This window comes from Chlorocebus sabaeus, chromosome 12 (genome assembly GCF_047675955.1).
Source record: "Chlorocebus sabaeus isolate Y175 chromosome 12, mChlSab1.0.hap1, whole genome shotgun sequence".
Classification (NCBI taxonomy): domain Eukaryota; kingdom Metazoa; phylum Chordata; class Mammalia; order Primates; family Cercopithecidae; genus Chlorocebus; species Chlorocebus sabaeus.
Genome location: NC_132915.1, coordinates 106,409,510 through 106,434,107, shown reverse-complemented (window position 1 = coordinate 106,434,107; position 24,598 = coordinate 106,409,510). Strand labels below are relative to the sequence as shown.

Sequence of the window (24,598 nt, the reverse complement as noted above, 5' to 3'; positions counted from 1 at the left end):
TGGCTCGTCCCTGACAAGGAATGCTCAGTCTTGGGCCGGCTGGAAAGCCCTGATTCTGTCCTGTCCCATCTGCTGAGCACAGCCAAGCTCGCCGCCAGCGCTCTGTGGCCATCAGCCTTGTCAAAGGGAAATTTGAGGGTGGAGGGCCTGTCTGCTCTGTGGGGTCGGCTGCCCTTTCTCTAGCACAGATCTTGGCTGTGGCTCAGCACTGGCTTCTGGGATCCACTTCCATTGTATTCCTCTCCACCAATTCGGAGGCTCCAGGGAATGGGGGTGGCCCTCCCTTCTCCCAGAACGATGCCCTAAGTATGTCCGCTGAGTGCAGCCTGTAAAGCGCTGAGCAGATGCCTGCAGGCTCATGACAGTCCTGCGTCACGGCTGACCCTTCTCCTGGGGTGTTAAGCAGAGGTGTCAGCACAGAGGGGGTGACAGAGTGAGACCCGCTCCCAAAGACACACCTGTAAGGCACACCTGCAGGCTGGAAAGTTGAGGAACTCGTGGCTGAGCAGGTGAGATGATTCAACCTCCAACCTCCTCCAACACTCCCAGGAGGAGCCGCTAGGTGGCCCCGCTCACCTGTCCAACAGCGCTTCTGCAGGCCTGGAAGGAGATCCTCCAGGGCGTCCTCCGGTCCTCCGGTTTGCACCTGCCCAGGTACCCCCGGGTCGCTCCCCGAGCTCCGCCTTCCCTTCTGTGGTCCCGCCATTGGAAATGCCTTTCCCTCAGCACCCAGACGCCTGGATGCTGCCTTCATGGGCCTTAGGGCTCACACCCCTCCATCCCAGGATGCTTCCCTGACTGCTCGGAGCACACCCCCAAGACCTCCTCCGTTGGCCCTTAGCACCCCTCCCTTGGGTTCTCAGTTCAGCCCCCCACCCCCGCTCCACCCCCAGGGTGGTCTTTTATCTGTGCACAAATGCGTCTGAAGTTTACATCCTCTCCCCGAACTGTGGAGTCAGAGCCTTGCGTTTCTGCCACCTGCCTGCTTTGTGCCTGTAACTGCACGGGGGCCTGCAAACCTCGCCACTCCCCACCAATAGGCAAGTCCTTGTTTACGAGGAAACCGAGGCTTGGGGATGACGTGGAATCTGCCCAAAGTCACAGCAGGAACACCTGAGCCTTGCCTTGCTCAGGTGCTGTGATGCACTGTGGCAGAGCCCTTCCGAAGCGAGTGCGGTTAACCCTTTGGCTTACATGGGGAAACTGAGGCTAGGAGAGGTATGTTGCTTGCCCTCAGCCACACAGCCAGGGCCCTGTGCCCTCTACCACATCCTTCTTCCCAAGTCTGAGGGCCCTCTAGGTCACCTGCTGCTGACCCTCTTAATTCATAGGAAAGGCCCAGGGGCGAGAAAGAGCCAGAGGCCAGAATTGGAACCTAGGTCTCCTGACTCCCAGCCACTGCTGTGGGATCCTCTCCAACTCCCGGGCCGCCTCAGTCCGGGAAGCCGGGATCAGGCCGCAGGTGAGGCCAGCGGTCGTCCTGGAAGGAAAAGGCGGTTGGGGACAAACAGCTGGTGGCTTGTGAACCCAGCACCTGGCGGGTGACAGTCTCCTCGGATGGCACCGGGCCCAGGGAGTGCCCCAGCCCAGGCTGGACGCGGCCCCCACCCCCAGCCAGTCTGCCCTGCCGGTGCCGGACGCGTAGAGGGATCGGGAGAGGGACGAAGATGGGGCGACAGACTGGCAGCCAGTGGGGGAGAGACGGAGACGGTGCCAGGGAACAGCGCGGCGGCCAAGGCGCCCCGGGAGCCGGAAAACAGCTTTGGGGAGAAGCGGGGGCGGGGAACGGGGGTGTCTGTCTGGAGCTGGGGGAGCAGAAAAAGATGGGGCCGCAGAAAGGGGCGGAGGAGGGGCGGCCGGCGGGCTCGGCGGGAGGGGAGCGCGGCGTCGGGCAGTGTGGGCGCCTCCCGGTCGGAAGCCACAATAGCAGCTCCTTCGCCGCGCAGATTAAGGACTTTGTCAATTACCTCCGAACGCCGCTCCGGGCGGATTAAATGCTTTTAAAAGTGCTGCTGGTGGGAAGGGGCAACTAAGAAGCCCCCTCCCGGCACAAATCCCCTCCCGGCGGAGGAGGCGGCGGTGGCTGGGACCGCGCGGGACGTGCCGGGGAGCGCGGGCGATCCGCCGGGAGCGCGGGCCAAGCGCGGAGCGGCTGGTACTCGCGACCACAGAGCAGTCGACTGTGGCAGTGGCGGGGACCCCCATTTCGTCCACGGGCCGCCCGGGCCGGGGGGCTTCGGGTGGGCTCTCCGACCGTGGGCGCGAGGCCACGGGTCTGCGGAAGCGGACTGGGACGCCCCCAGGACCAGGCTCACGCGTCGGGGTCGGGAGCAGGGAGTTCCCCGGGGGCTGGAGACCCCACAGCTGGGTGCACTTGCCCCAGAAACTGGACCGAGACCTCGGGGAGCCCGCAGGGGCGCACCCCCACCGAACCTGCCCCAGGTGCAGCCAGGATCGTGGGGCGAGCCCTGCTCCTTGAGCCGGGAGGGAGCCAGGAGGAGCGCCGCGCCACTCCCCCGAGACGCCGAACCGGCCGGCAGGGGCGCCCTTGGGGCCCGCCCCGCGCGCGGTGAGTTGTGCGAGTCCGGCCCGGGAGGAAGTTTGAGCAGAGACACCGCCGGGGGGCTGTCAGGCCCCTCCGGGAGCCAGCAGGAGCAGGGCCGCCCGCGGCTGTTTGCTGCCCTTCGGCCGGCCGCGGTGTCTGGGGGCCAGTTCGGCCTCCTTTCTCTTGGCCTTTTCGGAGGCGGAGTTCACTATCCAAGTCCGCGGGTGTGAGCGCGCGCGTGTGTGTGAGTGTGTCGGGGGAGGCCGAGGGGAGCAATAAAAAGCAAAGAGAGTCCGAGACCAGAAAAGACGCGGAGATTGAGAAGGAGGGAGGAGGGACGAGGGAGGAGGGAGAGGCGCGCCAGGGAGGCGCGGGAGCCGTGAGCGGGGACGGCGCGCAGCGCGAGCGGCGGGCGTTGGGCTGGCGGCTCTCGCGCTCCCGCTCCCGCTCCCGCCCGCACACAGCGGCGCGCTCATCCGCACACGCCTGCCTGCTCCCGGGCCGCCCCGGCGCGGGGCACAGAGGCGAGGACCCGGTGGACAGAGCGCGCCCCGCGCCCGCGCCCGCGCCCGCGCCCACCCCACCGCCTTTGCGCTCCGCAGCGGCGCGTCGCGCCCGGCGCCCCCGCCAGTCCTGCCAGAAGATGGTCAACGACCGGTGGAAGACCATGGGCGGCGCTGCCCAACTTGAGGACCGGCCGCGCGACAAGCCGCAGGTACGCGCGGGCGCTGGGACACTGGGCCTGGGCGGCTGGCCAGGCGGTGGCTGCTCGGGCCGGCGGGGCGGGCACCCAGTGCGGGGGCTGGAGTTTGGAGCGCACCCCTTCGAGCCTCCGGAGGCACGGGCCGGGATGGGGACCCTCCTCTCCTCCTCCCCTAGCCGAGGCTTGAACTCGAGGTTCAATGGGGGCGGCACCCCTGCAGGAGCCACGCGCGCTGCGGGCCGGGTACCCTCTGTCCGGGCACCCCCAGCGACCCCCTGGTGCACGCGGGTGCAGAGGGAGTCGGGGACTTACAGTTCGCTGTGTGTCCACAGACAAATCAGCCCCCTTGCTGAGTCTCCGTTTCCTCACCTCGCCAATGGGCATCTTAGCCACCCACAAAATCTCTACTCTGGGCGCCACCCTGTGTCAGGCACCTGGTCCTGAACCTGACCCCCTGAATCTCCTCTGCATCCTTCCCTCTTTAGCCAGGGCCCTGCATACGGTAGGGGATCAATAAAGATTCATCTCCTGCAGGAACGCTGGGTGTTTTGATTTTCTGACTTTAAGACAAGGAAAGCAGGGCTCCGAGACGGTTGGCTCCTGCCTGAGGCCACGCAGCTCTGCTGGGATTTGAACCCTTGTCTGTGTGCTCCAGGGCTGGTTCATTCCTCCCTTCCTGCTGCCTCTTCAGGGGCAGTGGAGGTGGGGCTTGGAGGGTGCCCAGGGCTGTGCGGTGGAAGCGGGTGAGGGCAGAGCACCCGGGCTGGCCAGCAAGGAGGCTGGAGTCCGGAAGCCGAGGCAGAGGGGAGCCCCAGGGCTGCCCGGGGCTGGGCTGCCAAGGGACTGGGGCAGGCAGGCGAAATGAGGAGGCAGCTCGCTCACCAAGGATAGGAAAGAGTAGGGCTGCCCATTTTAAATTTTAAATTTCTCCCAGACAGATGTCATTGGGGAAGGAACAGTTCGTGCTTGCAGCTGCAGGAGGGGGTGGCACGGGCAGCCCTTGGTGGTCTCTTCCCCTCAGGAGCTGCAACCTGCTCATTCTTCCTGGTGTGACACTGCTGTGGCACAAGGGCCCAGCCCTCTACGGTTTGCAAAGCCCCTTCCCATTCATCAGCATTACCTCACTTCTCCAAGCAGGCTGGGGACCAGTGCGTCCCCACATCACACACCAGGGATCAGAGAGGTTGGGAACATGCCCAAGTCACACGGCACGTTGGCAAGAGAGTGGAGATTCAAACCCTGGTCTAACCACACACCTATCCCACTGCTTCTCGTGGGCGGCCGGGCCCTCTAAAGGTCAGGTCTGCACCTAAGCCCACCTTCAAATAACAAGTTCCCTTCTGCTGAGATCTGACCTCTCCCCCTTAGCAAGAACTGTCTTAACTTCTAGACCTGTCCTCCAAGGCCATTCCTAGCCTGGCGCAGTATGCCTTCCCATTGGTCCCTTATAGGCAGTGACTGTTTGTTATTTGCCAACCCTGGGCCCCACACCACGCCGCCCCATTTCCAGATCTTTTCTGTGTCATCTTGTTTGCTTCCCCAGGCTTACACACACACACACACACACACCCCTTCACTCAGCGACACCCTACATATACTTAAAACCCAACTCGAATGCTGCCACCTCCTCCAGGGAGCCTTCCCTGATGCCCTGTGGCTGTATCTCTAAGTTCTAATAGTGTTCTAGCTTTTGCCACTCAGCTGCCTTGTCCTGGGCCCCTCCTGAATCAGGAGATCCCTTTGCACACACCCTCCTCTGGAACCCATCTCTGGTTCTCTCCCCGGGCCCAGGCTCCATTCCTTCCAGGCAGCTCAGGTCAAGCATTGAGGGCGTTTGCTGAATGGAACTGCATGAAGCTTCGGCCAGGAAGAGCCTCAGGAGACAGCCAGCAGGCACTGGTCTGTCTCAAGGGGAGGTGCCTTCTGGGGAATGTGTTTGAAATGTGGCTTCAAGGCCTCTGGACCGGGCCCTACCTTCCTCTGCTGCTCCCTGAGGACACAGCTTTCAGCTGCCACCAGGCCACACAGCCCAGCTGTCTGCCCCTTGGCACTGGAGGCAGCTTGAAGGCTGTGGCTCCTGGAGCCTGGGCCAATAGCAAGCACCCCCACCTCCCCTCCCCACCCCTTTGGTGACCCAGCATGTAGACAGCCTGTTCCCTGTGCCAGCTCTGGGCTTGTTTGAAGCTTCAGACAAGAGGCAAGGCCCTTCCTGTGGCCACTGTCAGAAGAAAGAGAGAGCGCTGGCTGCCCTGGTTCCCTTGGGCCTGCCCTCCCCTGGGCCAGCCTTCTCTCCTCCTTTGCGGCCAGGTTCATCTCACCCACTGACATGCTGTGTGGCTCTGGGTAAGTTACTCCCCCTCTCTGGGCCTGGGCTTCACCATCTGTAAAGTGGGAACAGCAATCTTCACTTCCTCCTCATTTCACAAGGGCTGTTATGGGGGCCACGTGAAATACTGGTGTGTTTTGCAAACTGTAAAGCACTGTATGCTCATGAGGAGGATGCCTCTCGCAGCAGCCTGTCCCCTCTACAGGCTGGCTGTGTCCCGGTCTCCTCTCTGCCCACCAGGAAACGCCGTCTGAACATCTGGCTCCTACCAGAGGGGCCTGGCCGAGATTCTTTAACGGGGGATTTTCCTCTGAGAGCATAATGCCGATGCTGCACTCCAAGCACCAGTAGGTCACAGGCCACACCTCTCGTTTCTTAGTCACAGGCACCCTAGGAGCTTGGTGGCAGGGATGATGAACCCATTTGATAGATGAGGAAACTGAGACTAAGAGCTGGAGCTGGGACTCAAACCTGGGTCTTCTTGGACAGCAGACAAGGGCCTCTGTGGGAGGATGGAGGGAAGAGAGGCTGGCCGCCCTTTCTTGGTTCAGCCCACTCAGCCCGAGTTGGGGCTCCAGTGTCCAGGCTGTGTGGTTCTCAGGGCACCAAAAGCACCTGCTGTGAGTGGGTATAGCCCAGGTCCAGAAGTCCTGAAGGATCTTCGTCCAAATGCAGCCATTTCTGGGGACGCTGTGGGCCCCCTCTATCCTGGCCCTATCCAGCCGCAGCTCCTCTTTGCCAGGTGACCTTGGATGAGTTGCCAACTCGGACTTTGTTAGTGCATCCTCCCTCTCCCTGCAGATTGGACTTTGTTAGCGTGTCCTCCCTCTCCCTGCAGATTGGACTTTGTTAGCGCGCCCTCCCTCTCCCTGCAGATTGGACTTTGTTAGCGCGCCCTCCCTCTCCCTGCAGAAGGAAGAGCCTCTCACACCCTTGGGGCAGAGTGAAACGATATTTGCCAGGAGTTTGGAGTTTGTCAGATGAAAGGCTCTAGAAATAGCAATGATTCTTCTGGTCTTGGAGCGCGGGGCAGGAAGTCGCCCTGCAACCATCTCCGCTGGTCAGAGGGGCTTGTTTTTCCCAAGCCACCCTACAGGGAGGTCAACTTCCAACCCACCTCAGGCAAGATCTCTTGACGCTTTCAAAATTTGTAAGAACATTTCAGAAAGAAAGAAAGAAAATCTCTTTGGGAAGTTCTTCCTGATATCTAACCTAAATCCCTACTGCATTAAATTTACTCAGTGACTATTGAGGGAGGCCCCACCTCATGCTAGGAGGTATAGTCTGGTGGATACGGTCTGTGCCTCAGGGTGCTTGGAGTCTCTTGGGGGGCACAAGCTCACAGGTCAGAGGGGATTACAAACCATCATGGGTGTTAGAAAGAAGATCTAGGCCTCTTTCCTCCCCTGGGGTGTGGGTTGAGGTCACTGTGCTAGGCTTGGGGTTTCCCGAGCCCCTCCTTCTGAGCTCACTGTTTAGCCGGGGTGTGGTGTGGCTGAGGAGGCAGAATGGACGGGAGCAGGTGACTGGCCAGATGTTGAGTGAGGGAGGGAGGCCTGGGGAGGTGCCAGCTTTGTGGGGGCAGCAGGTGGGGTTGGTGCCATCCCTGAGTGAGAAATAGGAGGGCTCAGGTTTGGGGTGGAGAGACGCTGGTTTGGGCCTCAGTGGGCTTGAGGCCCCGGTGGGCCCTCTGGGAGGCCAGAACTGTGTTGGGGGGATGGCAGGCAAGACCCTTATAGGAAACATCTGGAGAACCCCTATCCATGGTTCAGAGCAAATGCTCCCAGGGAGTGAGACAGCTGGAGGGCTTGGATCCTCCAGGAGGGGCAGAGGCTGGGAGCTCTGTGGGGCGCTCTTATCCCCTTGGACACCTTCAGCCCCTCCTGTGCCCCTCCCTGTGGCCTGAGGCTCCAGATAGCCCTGGCAGGGTTCTTCTGAAGGGCCACCAGCGGGATGGTGGTTCCCGCTCAGATCTCACAGAACAAGCCTGCAGACCCCCTTCCTAAGTCTTTGGGACCCCAGAATGGTGAGCAGAACCACCAGCCCTTCACCCCCAGGGGTATCTCCGGGACCCTCCCTCTGCCAGGGCCAGGGGCTCAGAGTTCAGCCCTTACTGGGAGCCCTGTGCTGTGTCCCGGGACACAGCCGGGAGCCGCGTGGGCTCCTGGGAGACAGGAGGAATTTCCCCAAGGCTCTGGCCTGAGGCAAGGCCCAGTCCTGTCAACCCACGGAGCCCATAACCCCCCCGCCCAGGCTCTGTGCAAGCCTCTACTGGATCCGGAGCGCACAGGACCCCACCACCTCCAACTTTCCATCTCCCAGTGCAAAGCCTCAGGATGTGTTTTTGTCATGCACAACAGCTGCCTGCCTTGGGCTGGGTGCTCTTAGGAGATGGGGGTGGGTGGCAGGAGGGGCGCTTACCTGGGTCTAACCTGGCCTGGTCTCCCCTGGAGGGAGACGTTCTTCTTCTTACTTTCATCTGTGGAGTGTGGTCCCAGTCTCCCCCGGGGACTCCTGCCAGCCAGCTCCCTTAGGAGGTGAGGAGGAAGGGAGGTGTGCCAGCTTAGCAGAGCGCCTTGGCATCAAATCCCTTCCTCCTCAGCTCCCTCCCACCCCGCTTCCTCAGAACCCCCAAGGCTGGGGCCTCAGAGAAGGTAGCCTGGACAGAGGTCACCCTATAACTGAGGCACCCCAGGGGGCTGCCTGCCGCCCTCCTGGCACGAGCCTTATCCTCCTTTTGGCCAAGGCTTCTTAGGCAACCATGAACCCTGGGTGGGCACTGGGGGTCACTCGAGGAACCAAGCTGAGTCCCTCCAGCTGGAAGCTCATGCAAGTGGTCAGTGGCAGAAGTGGGCTTTGAACCCGGGGCTCCCGGCTCAGGCCCCGGTCTCTCTCCTGCCCACCTGCCCGGGATGCCCTGTCTTGGGAGCTGGGGGCTCTCCCCATTCCGCGGCCCCCAGGGAGTGCACCCCGCTTGGCCACGCCAGGATGGATGAATCAGTTCCAGCCTCAGCCACACCAGTTGGGCTGCTCAGCGCCCAGAGCCCCCCTTATTATCTCGGGCAGATTTCTTCGCAAGGCACGTAAACGGCAGCCCATAAAAGCGAACAGTACTTCATCTTTAAGGTGATCTCTGAAGACTAATTCTCCTCTGCTGAGTGCCCTGTTTCATCTCCAAGCTCTGCTGTTCCCTGCCTCCAGGGGACCCCTTTCGGCTTCCTCGAACCCCTCCCCATTTTGGTGCCCTCTGCCTTCCCATCAGGGAGGGGCTTGAGTGGGAGGAGGGTGCAAGATAGGGCAGGGGTGTGGGAGTCGCAGAGGGGAGACGGCTGACCTCTCTGCCATGCCAGCCCCAGCCTCGCCAGCCAGCGGACCTTAATGCTACAGAGTCTGGTGATGCGGCCCTGAGCTGCTGGGGGCAAGGTGTCTCCCGACGGACTCCAGAATGACAGGGACTTAGCTGCTGACACAGAGCTTTGTCTATCAAACACAGCCATACTTTAGGCAGAGGAGGGAAATCATAGAACAGCCCAGTTAGCAGCCCTGGCACAGAGGCAATTCCGGAGTGCCCCAATCCTGGGTCCAGGTGGCGGCTCCAGTGCACCTCCCCCACGTGACTTTGGATGAGGGTCTTGTTCTCTGAGCCTCAGTTTTCCAATCTGCGTAGTGAATTCAACCATAGCCTCAACTGCATGGGGTGACTTGGAGAATTCAGTGATGGGAACATGGTCCACGCCCAAGGAATGGCAGTGATGATGCAGTGCCCACCTGTCTGTAAGCTGCTGACCTGCAGGTGGCTGGGGGCTGGGGATGGCCTGAAGCTTGCCCATTCTGTGTCAGGCTATCAGAGATGGGCACCGGGTCAGAGGCAGCCCTGCCTCGGGGCCCAGGGCCCAGCCAGGGTCATGAGCCTCTGCCCTGCCAGGTCAGGTAGGTCTCAGGAATGCCTTCACCCCTTCCCCGTACCAGCTCCCTCCTTCTGTCCATCTGCCTGTCCACCTAGCAGCGGCCATCGGGGCTGCTCTGTGCCAGGTGTTGAGCAGGTCCCTACCTGTGGAGGGGCTCCCAAGTTTCCTGAACTTGGGATTCACTAGTCCCTGAATCCTCAGAAGCTGTGCCCACAGCTTTCACAAGACACCCCGAAAGAGTTAGACAAAGTCAAGAATCACGGTCTATGCACCAGGCATGGTGGCTCGTGCCTGTAATCTCAGCACTTTGGGAGGCCAAGGTGTGAGGATTGCTTGAGCCCAGGTGTTTGAGGCCAGCCTGGGCAAAGTAAGGAGTCCCTATCGCTACAAAAATTTAAAAAAAAAAAAAAAAAAAAAAAAATTAGCCGGGCATGATGGTGCATCGTCCCAGCTACTCAAGAGGCTGAGACGGGAAGGTTGCTTGAGCCAAGGAATTTGAGGCTGCAGTGAACTAGGATTGTGCCCTTACACTGCAGCCTGGGTGACAGAGTGAGTCCTTGTCTCTTAAAAAAAGAATCCCGCCTGGCGTGGTGGCTCACGCCTGTAATCCCAACACTTTGGGAGGCCGAGGTTGGTGGATCACGAGGTCAGGAGATCGAGACCATCCTGGCTAAAATGGTGAAACCCCGTCTCTACTAAAAATGCAAAAAATTAGCCGGGCGAGGTGGCGGGCACCTGTAGTCCCAGCTACTCGGGAGGCTGAGGCAGGAGAATGGCGTGAACCCGGGAGGCGGAGCTTGCAGTGAGCTGGTATCACGCCACTGCCCTCCAGCCCGAGTGACAGAGCGAGACTCCGTCTCCAAAAAAAGAATCCCAGTAATCCAAGTCCATAGAACAGGAACTCTCCAAGAGCAGGAACTGGAGCTGACTGGTCCCCTGATACCTCCTCAGGATTGGCCCACAGCCTGGTCATGGGGAGATCTAGTGAATGTGGAATAGATGATTGAATGAATGATTGAGTGAATGAAGTTGAAGGCCACAACAATCTGTCTTGTAAGCACCCTCACGGGGGGAGCACAGAGGAAGAGCCCCTCCAAGCTGGGGGGAGTGGAGTGGAAACAGTCAAGGAAGGCTTCCTGGAGGAAGTGACAGCTAGCTGAGCCCCGAAAGAAGAGAATACATTAGGCCAGTGGAAGAGGAGGAGGGGAAGCGGATGCTCCTGGCCAGCCAAGGGAGCAGTTTGTGCAGAGCTGGTGCAGGGGAACTGTGCGTTCAGGTCTGGCTGGAGTAAATTGTCTTGATGCATGGAGCCTGGAATGGACGCAGCCCCCAAGGGGACCGGGCAGGCGTGGAGCACTGAGTCCTGGCAGCCGCATGACAACAGGGACAGGCCAAGGATCTCTCTTCCGCATCCTGACAGCAAAGCAGATCTCTTTCCTGGGGATCTGCATGTCCAGGCACATGTCCCACTGTAAACTGTCCATTACAATTGTAAGCAAGTAAACTGTCCATTACAATTGTAAGACGTCCCCCCATGTTGGAGATGCTAAAACGAGAAAAAAAGAGAAGGTGCATCCCAGCATTGACGACACACAGAAATAACACTTTGGGTGGAAAAAAAAATGTCCTCCAGATGCTGTGTGCACATTGATCATGGGATAATAAAAGCCACTAATATTTATTGCGCGAGCACGACGTGCCAGGCACGGTTCCAAGCGCTTTAATATGCGAAGTCATTTAAAGACAAGTCTCAAATTCAGAAAGTTGAAAATGTGGGGAAAATGTGTCTGAGAGTTGAGGAAATTCCATCATAGGAGGGGCCTGGCCTGGGGAGGAAGGCAGGAGGCTTGGGGCCTAAACCCAGTTCTGCTTTTGTTTGCTGTGTGACTCTGGGAGAGCCCCTTGCCCTCTCTGGGCCTCAGTTTTCCCTTGTGCGTAATGCTCAGGGGCCGTGAGCAAGTCTGCCCAGTGAATCTGGGCCTCCGAGAGTGTGTGCAGCCACACTCTGGCACCTCCGTTCACCACAAGCTGTCCCTCGGCCCTGGCTTCTGGCCAACACGGTTTTTTTTAATTAATTAATTTATTTATTAATTTATTAATTTATTTATTTATTATCGCGCCTGCCCTTCGTTCCCATTTTGCTTGTTTGTTTGTTTGTTTTGGAGACAGAGTCTAGCTCTGTCTCCAGGCTGGAGTTCAGTGGCACGATCTCAGCTCACTGTAACCTCCACCTCTCAGGTTCAAGGGATTCTCGTGCCTCAGCCTCCCAAGTAGCTGGGACTACAGCCACCACGCCCAGCTAATTTTTGTATTTTTAGTAGAGACGGGATTTCACCTTGTTGGCCAGGATGGTCTCGATCTCCTGACCTCGTGACCTGCCCACCTCGGCCTCCCAAGTGTTGGCCTTACAGGCGTGAGCCACCGCGCCCGGCCCCGTTCCTGGTTTGGAGATACGGCTTGTTCTGGAGTGACAGCCACCTGTTGCCTCAGCCCCCCTCCTCCTTGGAAGGCAGCAGGCCTCTTCTCCAGGGTGGCCTTAGGGCTACCTGGCCCAGCAGGTTGGCATGTGCCCTGCCAGGGGCCTGCTCTGTGAAGAGGTAGAGGAAGGAGAGAGGACGGGGTGGGGTGTGGGAAGGAGGTGCCCGGGAGCCCCCATGTGCCTGGGGACTGGAGGACAGTGGGACAGAACACGGGATGTGGCCGCCGCTGTTGGAAGGGACCTTCCGTGATGGGTGCCCACTGCCCCAGGGCACTCGTTCCAGAGACAGCACGAGACCATCTCTAGCATCGCTGCTGTTGCATCACAGCTGTCTCTGACCCGTGTATAGAGAGGTGGGTGTCTCTGTATCACTCTATTTTACAGGCGAGGAAACTGAGGCTCAGAGAGGTGAGGCCCCTCGCCCAAGGTCACACTGTGGGAAATGCAGCTTGGAGGCCTGAGCCCTGACCCGTCTGGCTGCAGAGGTGGGATCTCCACCTCCAGCCCTTACTGGGTGGTATGGGCTCCACGGGGCCACATGGCCGCACACACAGGTGACCATGGGTCCTTGGGCTGTCACCGTGCAGGGCATGGGGGGTGGGGGACAGGCGGCAGGGGCGGCGAGAAGGAAGGCTTGGCATTCTGCTTGTGTCTGTGTGTCTTTCTGCCTCGGTTTCTATTTCCCATCCTCTCCATCTCCATCTCCCCGCGTCTCCCCGCGTCTCCCCGCATCTCCCCACGTCTCCCCGTGTCTCCCTGTGTCTCCCTCCCTGTCTCTCCCTACGTCTCCACCTCCCCTCTGGGGCCCTGTCTCTCTCCACTTTCTCCCTGAGGCGCTCGCTGTGTCCCTCTCACTGCATCTGTGCGTGTCCCTGTCTCCCTGTCTCCCCTTGGACTGTCTCTCAGTGCCTATCTCATCTCAGTCTCTCTGTGCCACGCCCTTGCCCAGCCCCCAAGAAGGGGCTTCTCTGACCCCAGGTATGCCTCTAATGCTGGCTCCTTCTCTCTCCTGTTTGTCTGTCTGTGTCTGTGTGTCCTGGGCGGGCCTGCAGCGGCCTAGCTGTGGTTACATGCTGTGCACCGTGCTGCTGGCCCTGGCTGTGCTGCTGGCCGTGGCTGTGACCGGTGCTGTGCTGTTCCTGAACCACACCCACACGCCAGGCACGGCACCCCCGCCTGTCGTCAGCACTGGGGCTGCCGGCGCCAACAGCGCCTTGGTCACTGTGGAGAGGGCAGACAGCTCCCGCCTCAGCATCCTCATCGACCCGCGCTGCCCCGACCTCGCCGACAGCTTCGCACGCCTGGAGAGCGCTCAGGCCTCGGTGCTGGAGGCGCTGACCGAGCACCAGGCCCAGCCACGGCTGGTGGGTGACCAGGAGCAGGAGCTGCTGGACACGCTGGCCGACCAGCTGCCGCGGCTGCTGACCCGAGCCTCAGAGCTGCAGACGGAGTGCATGGGGCTGCGGAAGGGGCATGGCACGCTGGGCCAGGGCCTCAGCGCCCTGCAGAGCGAGCAGGGCCGCCTCATCCAGGTAGGGCTGGGGTCTGCGTCTCGGGGTCTTGCTAGAGGCAAGGGGTTGGCGCTGCAACGTGCCAGGTGCCTGATGTCCACAGCCTCACTTAATCCCCAAGTGCCCCAGACAAGGGGCTACTGCTGTTCCCATCTACAGACAAGCCCATGAAACTCAGGGAGGTGCAGTCACTCATTCAGGGCCGCACAGCTACTGGGAGCCAGGATTCAAACCCAGTTTCTTTCCCGGTGACCCTGGGTAATTGTACAGCACCCCACGGCATTTGGCACTCAGTCAAATCCAGGGCTCGAGGGCTTCCCCAGTGCTCCAAGATGCAGGCGAGGCAGGGCATTGTGCCCCCATCAGCAGCAAATCGAGGCTTAGCGAGGGGAGGTGGCTTGCTAAAGATCACGTGACTGGTCAGTGCTACCCCATCAGAGAGAGCCGCACCCCATCTCTCCACGACCCCTCCCAGTTCACTACCATGCAATGCCCGCAGCTTCCCAGGGACAGAGATACCAGTCCAGGCAACCCAGCCAGACCCCTAGCCTGTCCCAAACCACCTCCACCCTCCCCACCCCTGCCCCCAGCCAAGCCAGGCCCCAGCCAGCTCCAGGCGGATCTGGGTGAAGACTTTCCAACTTCAGCTCTGAGACCACACTGGAAGCACCACCCACAAGAAGTTCCTCTTTCATAGGATGAGGGACGTGGGATCATCTCTTCCGCCTCCACCCTTTTCCAGGACAGAAAATGGTGGCCCAGAAAGGGGTGGTGATTTTTTTCCTGGGTGCCGTGGCTGGGTCAGACCTGGAATCCAGCCCCCTTGGAGCCCTGCCCAGCCCCTGGCCCTGTGCCACAGCCTCGCGGTGACTCAGATCCCTGGAGGCTAGGAGCCAAGCCTCTGCCCCCATGGGCGCCCCAGCCCCTTTCGCCCCACCTCCCAGCAGCCACTGGGAGAACCAGGCATTTGGTCACTCAGCGCTCATGAGCAATGGGCCCTTTCCCTGCCTCTGAAGGCGGCAGCTGGAGAAATTACAGTCCTCATCACCCTGTCTGGGTGACTGATGGGAAGGTAGCTTCCCTTCCCGGGGAAGAGGGAAGTTTATACTGCCTTCCAGCTGCCGCCCGCCCCCAGCTGCAACTTCCCCAGGCCTCATCAGCAGGGCTGGGGGCTAGGAGTACCTCCTGACTTTCTGGCTGACCTGGGACCCCTACCTCACTCCGAATCGCTCAGCCCCTGGTCAGCTCAGGCCCAGTTCATGAAAGCCTGCCCTTAGAGCTGGGGTGGAGGATTTAGAAGGAGGGACCCCAGAGTCCTGCCCTCCCAATAGCCTGCGCAGAGGTGTAGAGTGTTCCTGCAAGACTAACAGCCTGTCTGGGCCCAGGAGCGCCGGCTCACCTGACATGTTTACTTCCCCAAAAATGTTTGATTTGACTCATTCCCTACAGACTGGATGATTCAAGAGACAGTGTGTCTTTATGTTTCATTCAGAGGCAGCGAGCCGTGCTCTTAACTCCTCCCTTCCAAGCTTCCCAGACCCTCAGTCGATCAGACGTGGGTTTCTCAAAGCTGTGCCTGCAGGCACCTTGGGTTGGAATCGCCAGAGGTGTTTGTTAAAAGGCAACTTCCTGGCCGGGTGCAGTGGCTCATGCCATAATCCCAGCACTTTGGGAAGCCGAGCTGGGCAGATCACTTGGAGTTCAAAACCAGCCTGGCCAACATGGTGAAACCCCATCTCGACTAAAAATACAAAAATTAGCCGGGCGGGCGCCTGTAATCCCAGCTACTCAGGAGGCTGAGGCAGGAAAATCGCTCAAACCCGGAAGGTAGAGGTTGCCGTGAGTCAAGGTCACACCACTGCACTCCAGCCTGGGCAACCGAGCAAGACTCTGTCTCAAAAAAAGGAAAAGGCAAGTTCCTGGGCCTCATCCCCAACCCCCTGCAGCCCCCTGGACAGGGGTGATTCTCATGTGTAGTCCCTGAGGCCTGCTGGTCATGGCTGAGCTGAGCCGTTCTGCCCAGAGGGTCTGAGTCCACAGAGCTTAGATCCAGTCTAGGCCCCATCTGTGCCAGCTGTGGGATGCTGGGCAGGTTGCAGCCCCTCTCTGGGCTGGTTCTTCTGACCCATGAAATGTGTATAACACAGTCTATGCTGAAGGGATATTGGAGGGCCTGGCTACAGGGCTTTGTTGGCTCTGTCACCATCTGTACCATCAACATCTCCTTATTACTATAGTAGAAATTGTTTGTGAGCTGAAATTTAAACCTATAGGGAACCACCATGCCACTATTGAAAACTCCCTTTTCTTTTTTCTTTTTTTCTTTTCTTTTCTTTTCTTTTTTTCTGAGGCAGTCTTACTCTGTCACCCATGCCAGAGAGCAGTGGCGCGATCACGGCTTATTGCAATCTCCACCTCCTGGGCTCAAGCAATCCTCCCACCTCAGTCTTCTAAGTAGCAGGCACTACCAGTGTGCACCACCATGTCTAGCTAATTTTTTTGATTTTAAAAAAATGTTTTTGTGGAGAGGTCTTGCTGTGGTGCTCAGGCTGGTCTCAAACTCCTGGCCTCAAGCAATCCACCCACCTTGGCCTCCCCACGTGCTGATATTATTGTGTTGGGCCGAAAATCCCTTTTCTGATAGGAATGATAGGTCTACACCATGTGCTGGGCTCTGTGTTGACAGGCACTTTGCAGCCCAATAACCCCAGGAGGTTGGTACATTTGTTATCCCATTTTATTTTAATTCATTTATTTATTTTTTTGAGACATGGTTGTATCGCTCTGTCACCCAGCTGGAGTGCAGTGGTTCGATCTCGGCTCACTGCAACCTCTGTCTCCCGGGTTCAAGCAATTCTCCTGCCTCTGCCTCCTGAGTAGCTGGGACCATAGGCACGCACCACCATACCCAGCTAATTTTTTTTTTTTTTTGTATTTTTAGTAGAGACAGAGTTTCATCATGTTGGCCAGGCTGGTCTCAAACTCCTGACCTTAGGTGATCCACCCGACTTGGCCTCCCAAAGTGGTAGGATTACAGACCTGAGTCACTGCGCCTGGCCTTGTTATCCCATCTTATGGAGAGGCAGACTGAGGCTCTGAGTGGCAGGTGCCTTGCAAGCTCACTCACACAGCTAAGCAGTGCTGGGGACAGCAGCTCTGATGCCACTACCTCTAAGCGCTGCCCAGCCCTCCCCTGATGCGCCTGTGCAGCTCGGCGAGCGGAGACTCACTTCGCCATTAATTCGGGGCATGTTTATATGTACATTTTCAACTTTAATCATCTGCTGGTTTAAACGGAGGTCTTCCCTGCCCGTTAGCAAGAGGGAGGAGGCCGTGCCTGAGTTTTCTGAGTGTGTTGTGGCTGTGTTGACTCAGATAAATGGGCAGCACCGGTGTGATTTAACCAAGTGATCTTTGCCGCACACACATTGCAGGGCAGCCCCCACCTGCCGTCTTCCCTCCCGCCCCGGTTTGGGGGTGCTCCCTCTGTCCCTCTGTGGGGCATGGAGCTCGTCTACAGGACGCTGCTGTGACACCCAAACGCTCTGCCTGCTCATCTCTGCTCCTCTCTCCCCCCACCTCAGCCCTCACTGAATCACCTGCTCAGCCGAGGGGAAACTGACAAGGGAACTAAAAGCTTTGCAGGGCCCCTGCCTCTGGATGAGCCGAGAATCATATTTGGTAAACTGCCGGCACTGTATATTTCTATTTTCCTTCCGCGAATGGGCTATTATCTGACAAGTGACAGGTTCGGTGTGTAAAGATCTGGCCGACTCCACGCTCGCTGGCTGGCCAGCTGTAGCTTGCCCGCCACCCCCTCACCCTCCACGTGGTTCTGCAGCCTCCTGCAGCCCAGGGTGGGGGCAACAGACCTCAGACCCTTCAGGCAGCCAACACAGGCAGAGGTGCTGGGGGACAGCACCGCGCTTGCCAAATCCAACCCCAGGGCTGTGATGGAGGGAGGGGTGGGAGTGAAGGATGGAGAACAACGGCTGAGCTCCCCAGCCCAGGCTCTCCTGAATCCCCCCACTCAGAGAAACAGGGCTCATTATCCTGGGTTACAAGGCAGTGGAGACATGGAGAGATTCAGACACTGTTCCCGGGTCACCCAGCTAGTGAATGGGGGAGGGATTGGAGTAAAAACACAAGACAGTCAACACCAGAACCTGGGTCCAAACCACCACCCCGTTCCCATCCTGACCCTGGTCTCTTACACGAGAACACAGCCCCAGGCTCCTTTCCTGCCAGCCCGCCCTGGGTAGGTGACCTGAGTCCTGCTCCCTGCCCCCACTGCCATCCTTCACTCTCAGGGATCTCTCTTTCGGGGCCTCGGTTTCTCCATTTGTCACAAGAGATGACAACCTTAAGTCTTCCCTCTGCGGCGTGGTGGGGGACTCAGTGAGGTCATGGACATCAGAGAGCCACAGAAACTCAGAGTGGTGTTTGCATGGGGAGTGGGGGTGGGATGGGGAAAACTTGTTGGTCCAGAAGCCCTGTGGCCTCCCCAGCCTCAGGGCACCCCTCTGTCAAGTCCAGATCAATCACTCCTGCCTCAGCAGCCTTGCTCGGGATCGGAAGAGGCAGCGGTGGGGATGTCTGGTAGCCTGGAAGGTGCTGTGGGAACTTGGTGTGCTGAGTACCCGGCTGGTCCTTGCCGCTGTGCTGGGCACCCCCCACGTGTTGTCACTGGTCCCCATAACAGTTCGGCCAGGCCAGGGGAAAGGAGGCGTGGTGAGGACACTCACCTCCAGTCCTATAACTGGCAAGTGGATGCGCTGGGCTGAAGCTGGATTTGCCCAACACTGGGCGCTGTCTCCCCGCACGGCATGGCCTCCTCCAGTTTACTCTTCCCTGGGCTGAGCACGCAGAGATGGCTGAAGAAGACAGCCTGGGGCAGCAGGGGTGGCAGGTGCCTGCTGGAGCTTCCTTCCCTTCCTGCCCGCTCCCCGGCCCTCCCAGCCCTCGAGGTCCCAGAGCACAGGCTCCATCATAGCCCGGCTGGCCCCTCGGGACAGGGACCCAGGGGCAGGGCAGGGCGGGGGCTACCATTGAGCCAGGAGCCCACCTCTGCCTCAGGAGAGGGCCCACTCTGGCCAGTGACCTGCTATGTGCTCCACCCAACCCCCAATAGAGCCCCTGCCCCCTCAGCTCACCCCCTGTGTCCACAGCTTCTCTCTGAGAGCCAGGGCCACATGGCTCACCTGGTGAACTCCGTCGGAGACGTCCTGGATGCCCTACAGAGGGACCGGGGGCTGGGCCGGCCCCGCGCCAAGGCCGACCTTCAGAGAGCGCCTGCCCGGGGAGCCCGGCCCCGGGGCTGTGCCACTGGTGAGTGGGGCAGGGGCTGCCTTCCTCCGGTGACTTGGGTCCCAGCTGTAGGGAGTGGGGAAGCTGGGGTGAGGGTTCCCAGCCATGAGACTTCCAGGGCCCGACCCCGCTTCCATGTGGCCTGTGCTGAAACCCTCTTGGTCCATTCTCCAGATGAGGAAAGGCCCAGAGAGGGTGATTCTCTCGCCCGGCCTCAGCAGGGAGTGGCAGAGCCAAGGTCGGACTCCAAGGCCGGTGCTCTCTCAACCCCATGGGACCCCCACATGCGTTATCGACGGACGGACAGTGTGGGCGAGGGGGCTGGGCAGGAACGCCCTGGGGGCCGCAGCCACCCTGACGGCCTTGCCTGCCTCAGGCTCCCGGCCCCGAGACTGTCTGGACGTCCTCCTAAGCGGATACCAGGACGATGGCGTCTACTCTGTCTTTCCCACGCACTACCCGGCTGGCTTCCAGGTGTACTGTGACATGCGCACGGACGGCGGCGGCTGGACGGTGAGTGTCCCCGGCCGGGCGGGCGGCAGCACAGGCACCGGGGACCGCGAGGCTGTGTACGTGAACCTGGGCGTTCTGAGCAGCCTCCCACCCAGCCCTCCACCGTGGACCTGTGGACTGGCCCCGTCCCGGTGCCCTTTGGCCTGGCCTGACCCCACCCCTACAGAACAGAGGAACAGGGGACTCTGTGAGCTGGCCCTGGGGGACCCACTCTGGAGCGGACATCAGGCAGGAGCCACCTTGGGCTCCCTGAGATCCCCAGCCGTGGCTCTTCCAGTGGGAGGTTTCTAGGCAAGTTGGGGTTTGGGCCTAGGAGGACACGTGGCAGCAGGAACCTGTTGCTAACGTGGGTTCCAGGGCTGTTGTGTGCGGGTGCCTGACTTTTTGAACTACACAACACACGGCGCATGTGCAGAAGAGAAAGGAGGAGTGTGGCTGCTGGGAGCAGAGACCCCCCGCGGCTACGGGCTGACAGGAGCTGTCTGATTCCTGCGCCTCCTGGTTCCTGCTTGGGTGGGAAACAGGAGCGAGATGTCCCAACTGCCAGTCACAGGGCAGGGGCGGGACCACACGAGGTGCTGTGAGAATGGGGCAGACACCCTGGTTTGAAGACCCGAGGGCAGCTCCAGAGGGGCCTCTGGGAAGCCCCTTCCAGAACTGGGTTGGCAAGCTTTGTCTGCAAAGGGCCAGATAGGGAGGCTCGGAGGCCTGCTGTCCACACAGTCCTACAGAGGACGGAGGGAAGCTCTGATCTCCGTAGTAAAACAACTTCCCTCTGTCCTTTGTAGGGAAAAGAGCCACAGAGCAAACCAAAAGGCGCAGGCATGGCTTCGGTCCAGTGATGCTTGTAGACACTGAAATGTAAATGTTATAAAATTTTCATATTCTTCCTTAAATGTTATTCAGGTGGATATTTAAACTTTTTTCTTTTGATTTTTTAAAAACCATGTTAAGGCAGTGCTTTGTGGCTCACAACTGTAATCCCAGCACTTTGGGAGGCTGAGGTGGGTGGATCATCCGAGGTCAGGAGTTTGAGACCAGCCTGGCCAATATGGTGAAACTCCGTCTCTACTAAAAATACAAAAATTAGCCAGGTGTGGTGGCACATGCCTGTAAACCCACTACTCAGGAGGCTAAGGCAGGAGAATCACTTGAACCCAGGAGGCAGAGGTTGCGGTGAGCCGAGGCTGAGCCACTGCACTCCAGCCTTGGGCAACAGGGCAAGACTCCATCTCAAAAAAAATTAAAAAATAAAAATAAATTAAAACCATCTTAAAAATTCAGACCCTTCTTAGCTTCCTTGCTGTATACAAGCAGGCAGACGGCAGGAAGTGTCCTGTGGGTAGTGGTTTGCTGACCCCATCCTAGAGCTGGAGACCCCTGGTGGCGGGAGCTGAGCTCACGGCCCCCTTCTCCTGCTGGTGGACTTCTGACCCCCTCCTGAGGCTCAGGCTTGGGGTTGGGCGTTAGCAGGGCCAGCTCTGGCCACTGAGTGATTGTGTGCACATTTAAACGATGCATAGTTCTTCCTTTGTGCATACTGGGATGCCGGGCTTGGAGGAGAACAGATGTGAGTCCTGCCCACTGACTGGGTGCTCTTGAGCAGTGAACAACCTGCACTGCTGTCCCTGGAGGTCTGCGTGCCACCCCGAATGCTGCCCGGCTTTCCCCAGTTGGCTGTGGTTGGGACACCTAGTGACAGTGGAAAGCGGGACTAGGAGGACTGGCTCTTAAAGGCTTCTCCGCTTCATATTTCATTTCAGTTGGACAGATATTTTTAAGCGCCTACTGTATACTGGGTTCTGGGGAAGCACAGAGATGGGGAAGCCCCTGTCCCAGTCCTCCCGAGGAATTTACAGGCCGGGGGGCACTGGGGGTGGAAGAAGTCAGTGTAGCAGAGATGAGGGTAAAGCTTCCTGGAGAAGGGGGCATTTCTCATGAGCCATTAAATCAGGGAGGATTTCTGAGTGTGGGCATGAAGGAGAAGGTATTCCAGGAGGAGGGGGCAACCTAACGTGGCTCCCCCGGCACATCTGGGGAGCAGGGCCCGAGAGATTCGTGGTGCGTGAGGAGATGAGGCTGGAGTGGTCCGGCCCCAGGCTGCAGGGTTGGGACACACTCGGGAGCTACTGGGGGTGTTGAAGAGAGGAAGACAGGATGGAGACTGTGCTTCAGGCGGGGTGACTTGGCCATGTGCATCCTTGGGCAGTGGCGAGAGGGACAGGGAGGAGGTGTTATGAGCGTTCAGTCCTCAGGTCTCTGATGGGGCCCTGACAGCAGATGTCAGAGAGGCAGGGAGCCCAGAGGTTCCACGTTCTGGCTCTGTCATCCACAGACCACCCCAGGCATGGCCCTGAGTCCTGCTGTGTGACCTGGGGCAACTTACCTCGGTTCTCTGAGCCCCCATTTCCTCGGCTGTGAAATGGCGATGCCTGCCTACATCCTTGGAGCTCTTAACTGCAAGCACAAGAAAGTGGGGGGCTCGGCTGAGAAGGAGTGTGCTGGAGAGAGACTGGGAGGCCAGAGATGCCAGTCAGGGCTGCTCAGCCAGGAGCAGAGACCCCAGACCAGGCCAGGGGGTGGCCCGGTGAGAACCCCACTGCCCCAGGGCTGTTGCCGCTGAGTGCAGGACGCATCTCGCCCGGGATCTTGGTGTTGACTATTTCTGGTGTATTGATGTCTAGACCCGCAAACATCTGGGGAAGGGACTTAACATCAGACAAAACAAGTGACCGAGAAACAGGAGAGAGGGAAGCCTCTTGGCGGGGAGTTTTGGGGGAGGCAGGGTGTAGGCGACCTGGGTCAGTGTTGAAAGGGGTCAGCCGTCCTCAGCAGAGGCAGGACTCAGGGAGGCCTGCACAGGCGGGCGGTGGAGGGGCGAGTCCGCTAGACGGGCAGCGCCTCCTGTGTTAGGAGCCAGCGTGAGAACAGACGAGAATCCCCCCAAGACCCCAAAGACAGACACATCTCTAAACCTGTCTGCAAGCTCCAGAGGAGAGCTTTTAAATGGACTGGAGCTGCGTCTGGGGGATAAAAGCTCTTTTGTTTTCCTAACGCTGAGAACATCTGAGTTATGGCATTTGCTTCAGGGAACCCCTTGGCGGGCGGAACAGTGAGAAGGCGCCAGCCGAACCCAGAAATCAGAGTTCAGGGTCAGGACAGGCTTAATGAAAGATCAGGACGCCGTAGCGGGCCATGCGTCCTCCACTCCGGTGGACGTGAAGCCAGTCTCCTGGGAAGTCAATCAGGATTTGGGCTGGGAGGCGGGTCATTCCGACGGCCTCGGCTTCAGGGGCGATGAGAGGGGAGTCGATGGGGAACTCCCCCCCAGCCCTGGCACTCAGACACCTGGTTCCGGGGTCTCTGGGAGAGAGGCCATTCTCATCTGAGAAGTGCTTGCGTGGCCAGTGAGCGTTAATATCCATTTGGGCCTCCATCAGAAGCAATCTTTTCCCAGGAAACCTCTCGACATCTGTCAGGATCACCCCCCTGCCACACGGAATCTCTCAGAAACTCAATTTTTGTTTGGGAAGGAGCTGGCTGCCGCCTCTCCAGCCCCGGATACCATCCATCCTCATTAGACTCCCGGTCCAAACTGCCAGGCCTTGAGCGCCAACGCCACCTGATCTTTCCCGGAGGACAGGGCACCTGGAGCTGTGCCCCGAGACCCTGGGGCTGGACACGCTCACCAGAGCCTGCTTCCTGGAGAGACCTGCAGGGTGAGGGTGGAACTCAGCAGCCCTGTCCCCAGAGCCACTTCACAGTTCATACACCCCTGCCCCCCCTCCCCCAGCATCATGCCAGCGCCCTTCAATCCCTGGAGGCAGGCAGGGCAGCCTCAGAGAAGGCCAGGGATGTGCCCAAGGTCACCCAGCAGCTTCCAGGCCTCCCACAGTGGCACACACTTATTCTTGTGTTCAAACACTGAGCGCCCAAAGCAAGCCAGAGCCAGGGAGGTCAGCAGCGACTAGACAGGTCACCAGGCTCCCGGCCTGGCGGACAGAAGGACAAGGAAGCTGACTTGTGCCAGGAATGGGGAGCCCCGGGGCTCGGAGGAGAGACCTCTATTCCAGTCTGGGGGATGGGAGGAGTGAGAGGCAGGGAGACGGTGTGGCTTGTCTGGGCCACGGTAGCTCAGTGCTACTGGCCTGTCTGGTTTAAGGAGGTTTGGGTCCCGGACAAGGCAGGGGAGGCGGCAGGGGCTGGGTCATGCAGGTGATCCTCAGACCCCATCATCACCCCCATCACAGGTCCGGCCCTTCCATGGCAGGAGTCCCAGGGGCAGGGACCACACCCTGCTGTGGCCACGTTAGCTCAGGGTGGGCACCACACCCGCACACCCTCGGCGCTCTCTAAATGCTTGCCAGATGATGGCTGCTGGCACGCTTTGGCTGCGTAGTCTTATCTCTGTAAGTCTTGCTTTTCTCATCTGTAAAATGGGTACAATGTAGAGCTGCTCTGCAGATGTGGGCGAAGTCAGAACCCTTCACCAGCTGCTCACCCACCTGTGAGGAGTGAGCGGGGAGAGGGGCTGGGAGGGAGTCAGCGCTGAGCCCCGGAGGTTTCCTGTGAACACAGGATCTGGCTCTGCCTTGTAGCATCTTATAATCAAGGGGAGGCGGAGTCGTAAAAAGAAAGGCCAGTTTTTCTCATTCAGAAGGTGCCGAGTGGGATGAAGCCAGCCATTGCCAGCCCACATCCCCCACCCCCAGCGCCCCTGGCTGTGTGAGATGCGAGGGTCACATCCCTTCTTGGAGGGCTCCTTGCTCATCTGTCCAGTGGGGTGGCCCTCTTGCCTGCCTTGCAGGGCCTGGGCAACGGGGTGGCTGTGCCCGGAACCTGCCACGGGTGGGCGGAAGGAGGGCCTCAGCGCCTGGGCTCCCCGCCCCCACCCAGGCTCCCTGTCCTGCTGCACAGTCTTGTCCCCACCGCAATCTGCCGGGGGCAGCGCTGCCCCCTAGGCCTGATTGCCAAGCCCTCATCATTGCATAGTCACTGGCCGGGTCACACACACTGGGTCCAGATCAACATGTCCTTCAGCAGGGACTTGGAGTGGCCACGATAGGACCCTATACCCGCCTGCTCCGATCCCAGGCACAGCCAACGTCTCCCAACACCACGGTGCCAAGTGGCCCAAACCCTATTCTGTGCGGCCCTGTACTCCGCCAGGTGCTTCCTGTGTGCAAGGTCAGCCAGTACACATCTACCTGTAATTGGTTCCCCTGGAACGGAGCCCCCCTTCCCCCCACTTGAGCTCTCCAGGCAGGGAGGAAAATCCTGCCCTCGCATGGAGAACATCAAAGGAG

At 59.4% G+C, this 24,598-nt stretch overlaps 1 protein-coding gene across 1 annotated transcript in view; it reads left to right on the top strand.

The window, feature by feature from the left end:
- The first annotated feature begins 3,153 nt into the window (after window positions 1–3,153).
- Window positions 3,154–24,598, top strand: part of FIBCD1 (fibrinogen C domain containing 1) — a 36,467-nt gene continuing 15,022 nt past the window's right edge. The window contains exons 1-4 of the mRNA XM_008005913.3: window positions 3,154–3,260; window positions 13,014–13,493; window positions 18,641–18,800; window positions 19,156–19,292. Of these exons, the coding sequence (XP_008004104.3) occupies window positions 3,189–3,260; window positions 13,014–13,493; window positions 18,641–18,800; window positions 19,156–19,292 (849 nt within the window). The 5' untranslated portion in view covers window positions 3,154–3,188. The remainder of the gene's footprint in view (window positions 3,261–13,013; window positions 13,494–18,640; window positions 18,801–19,155; window positions 19,293–24,598) is intronic.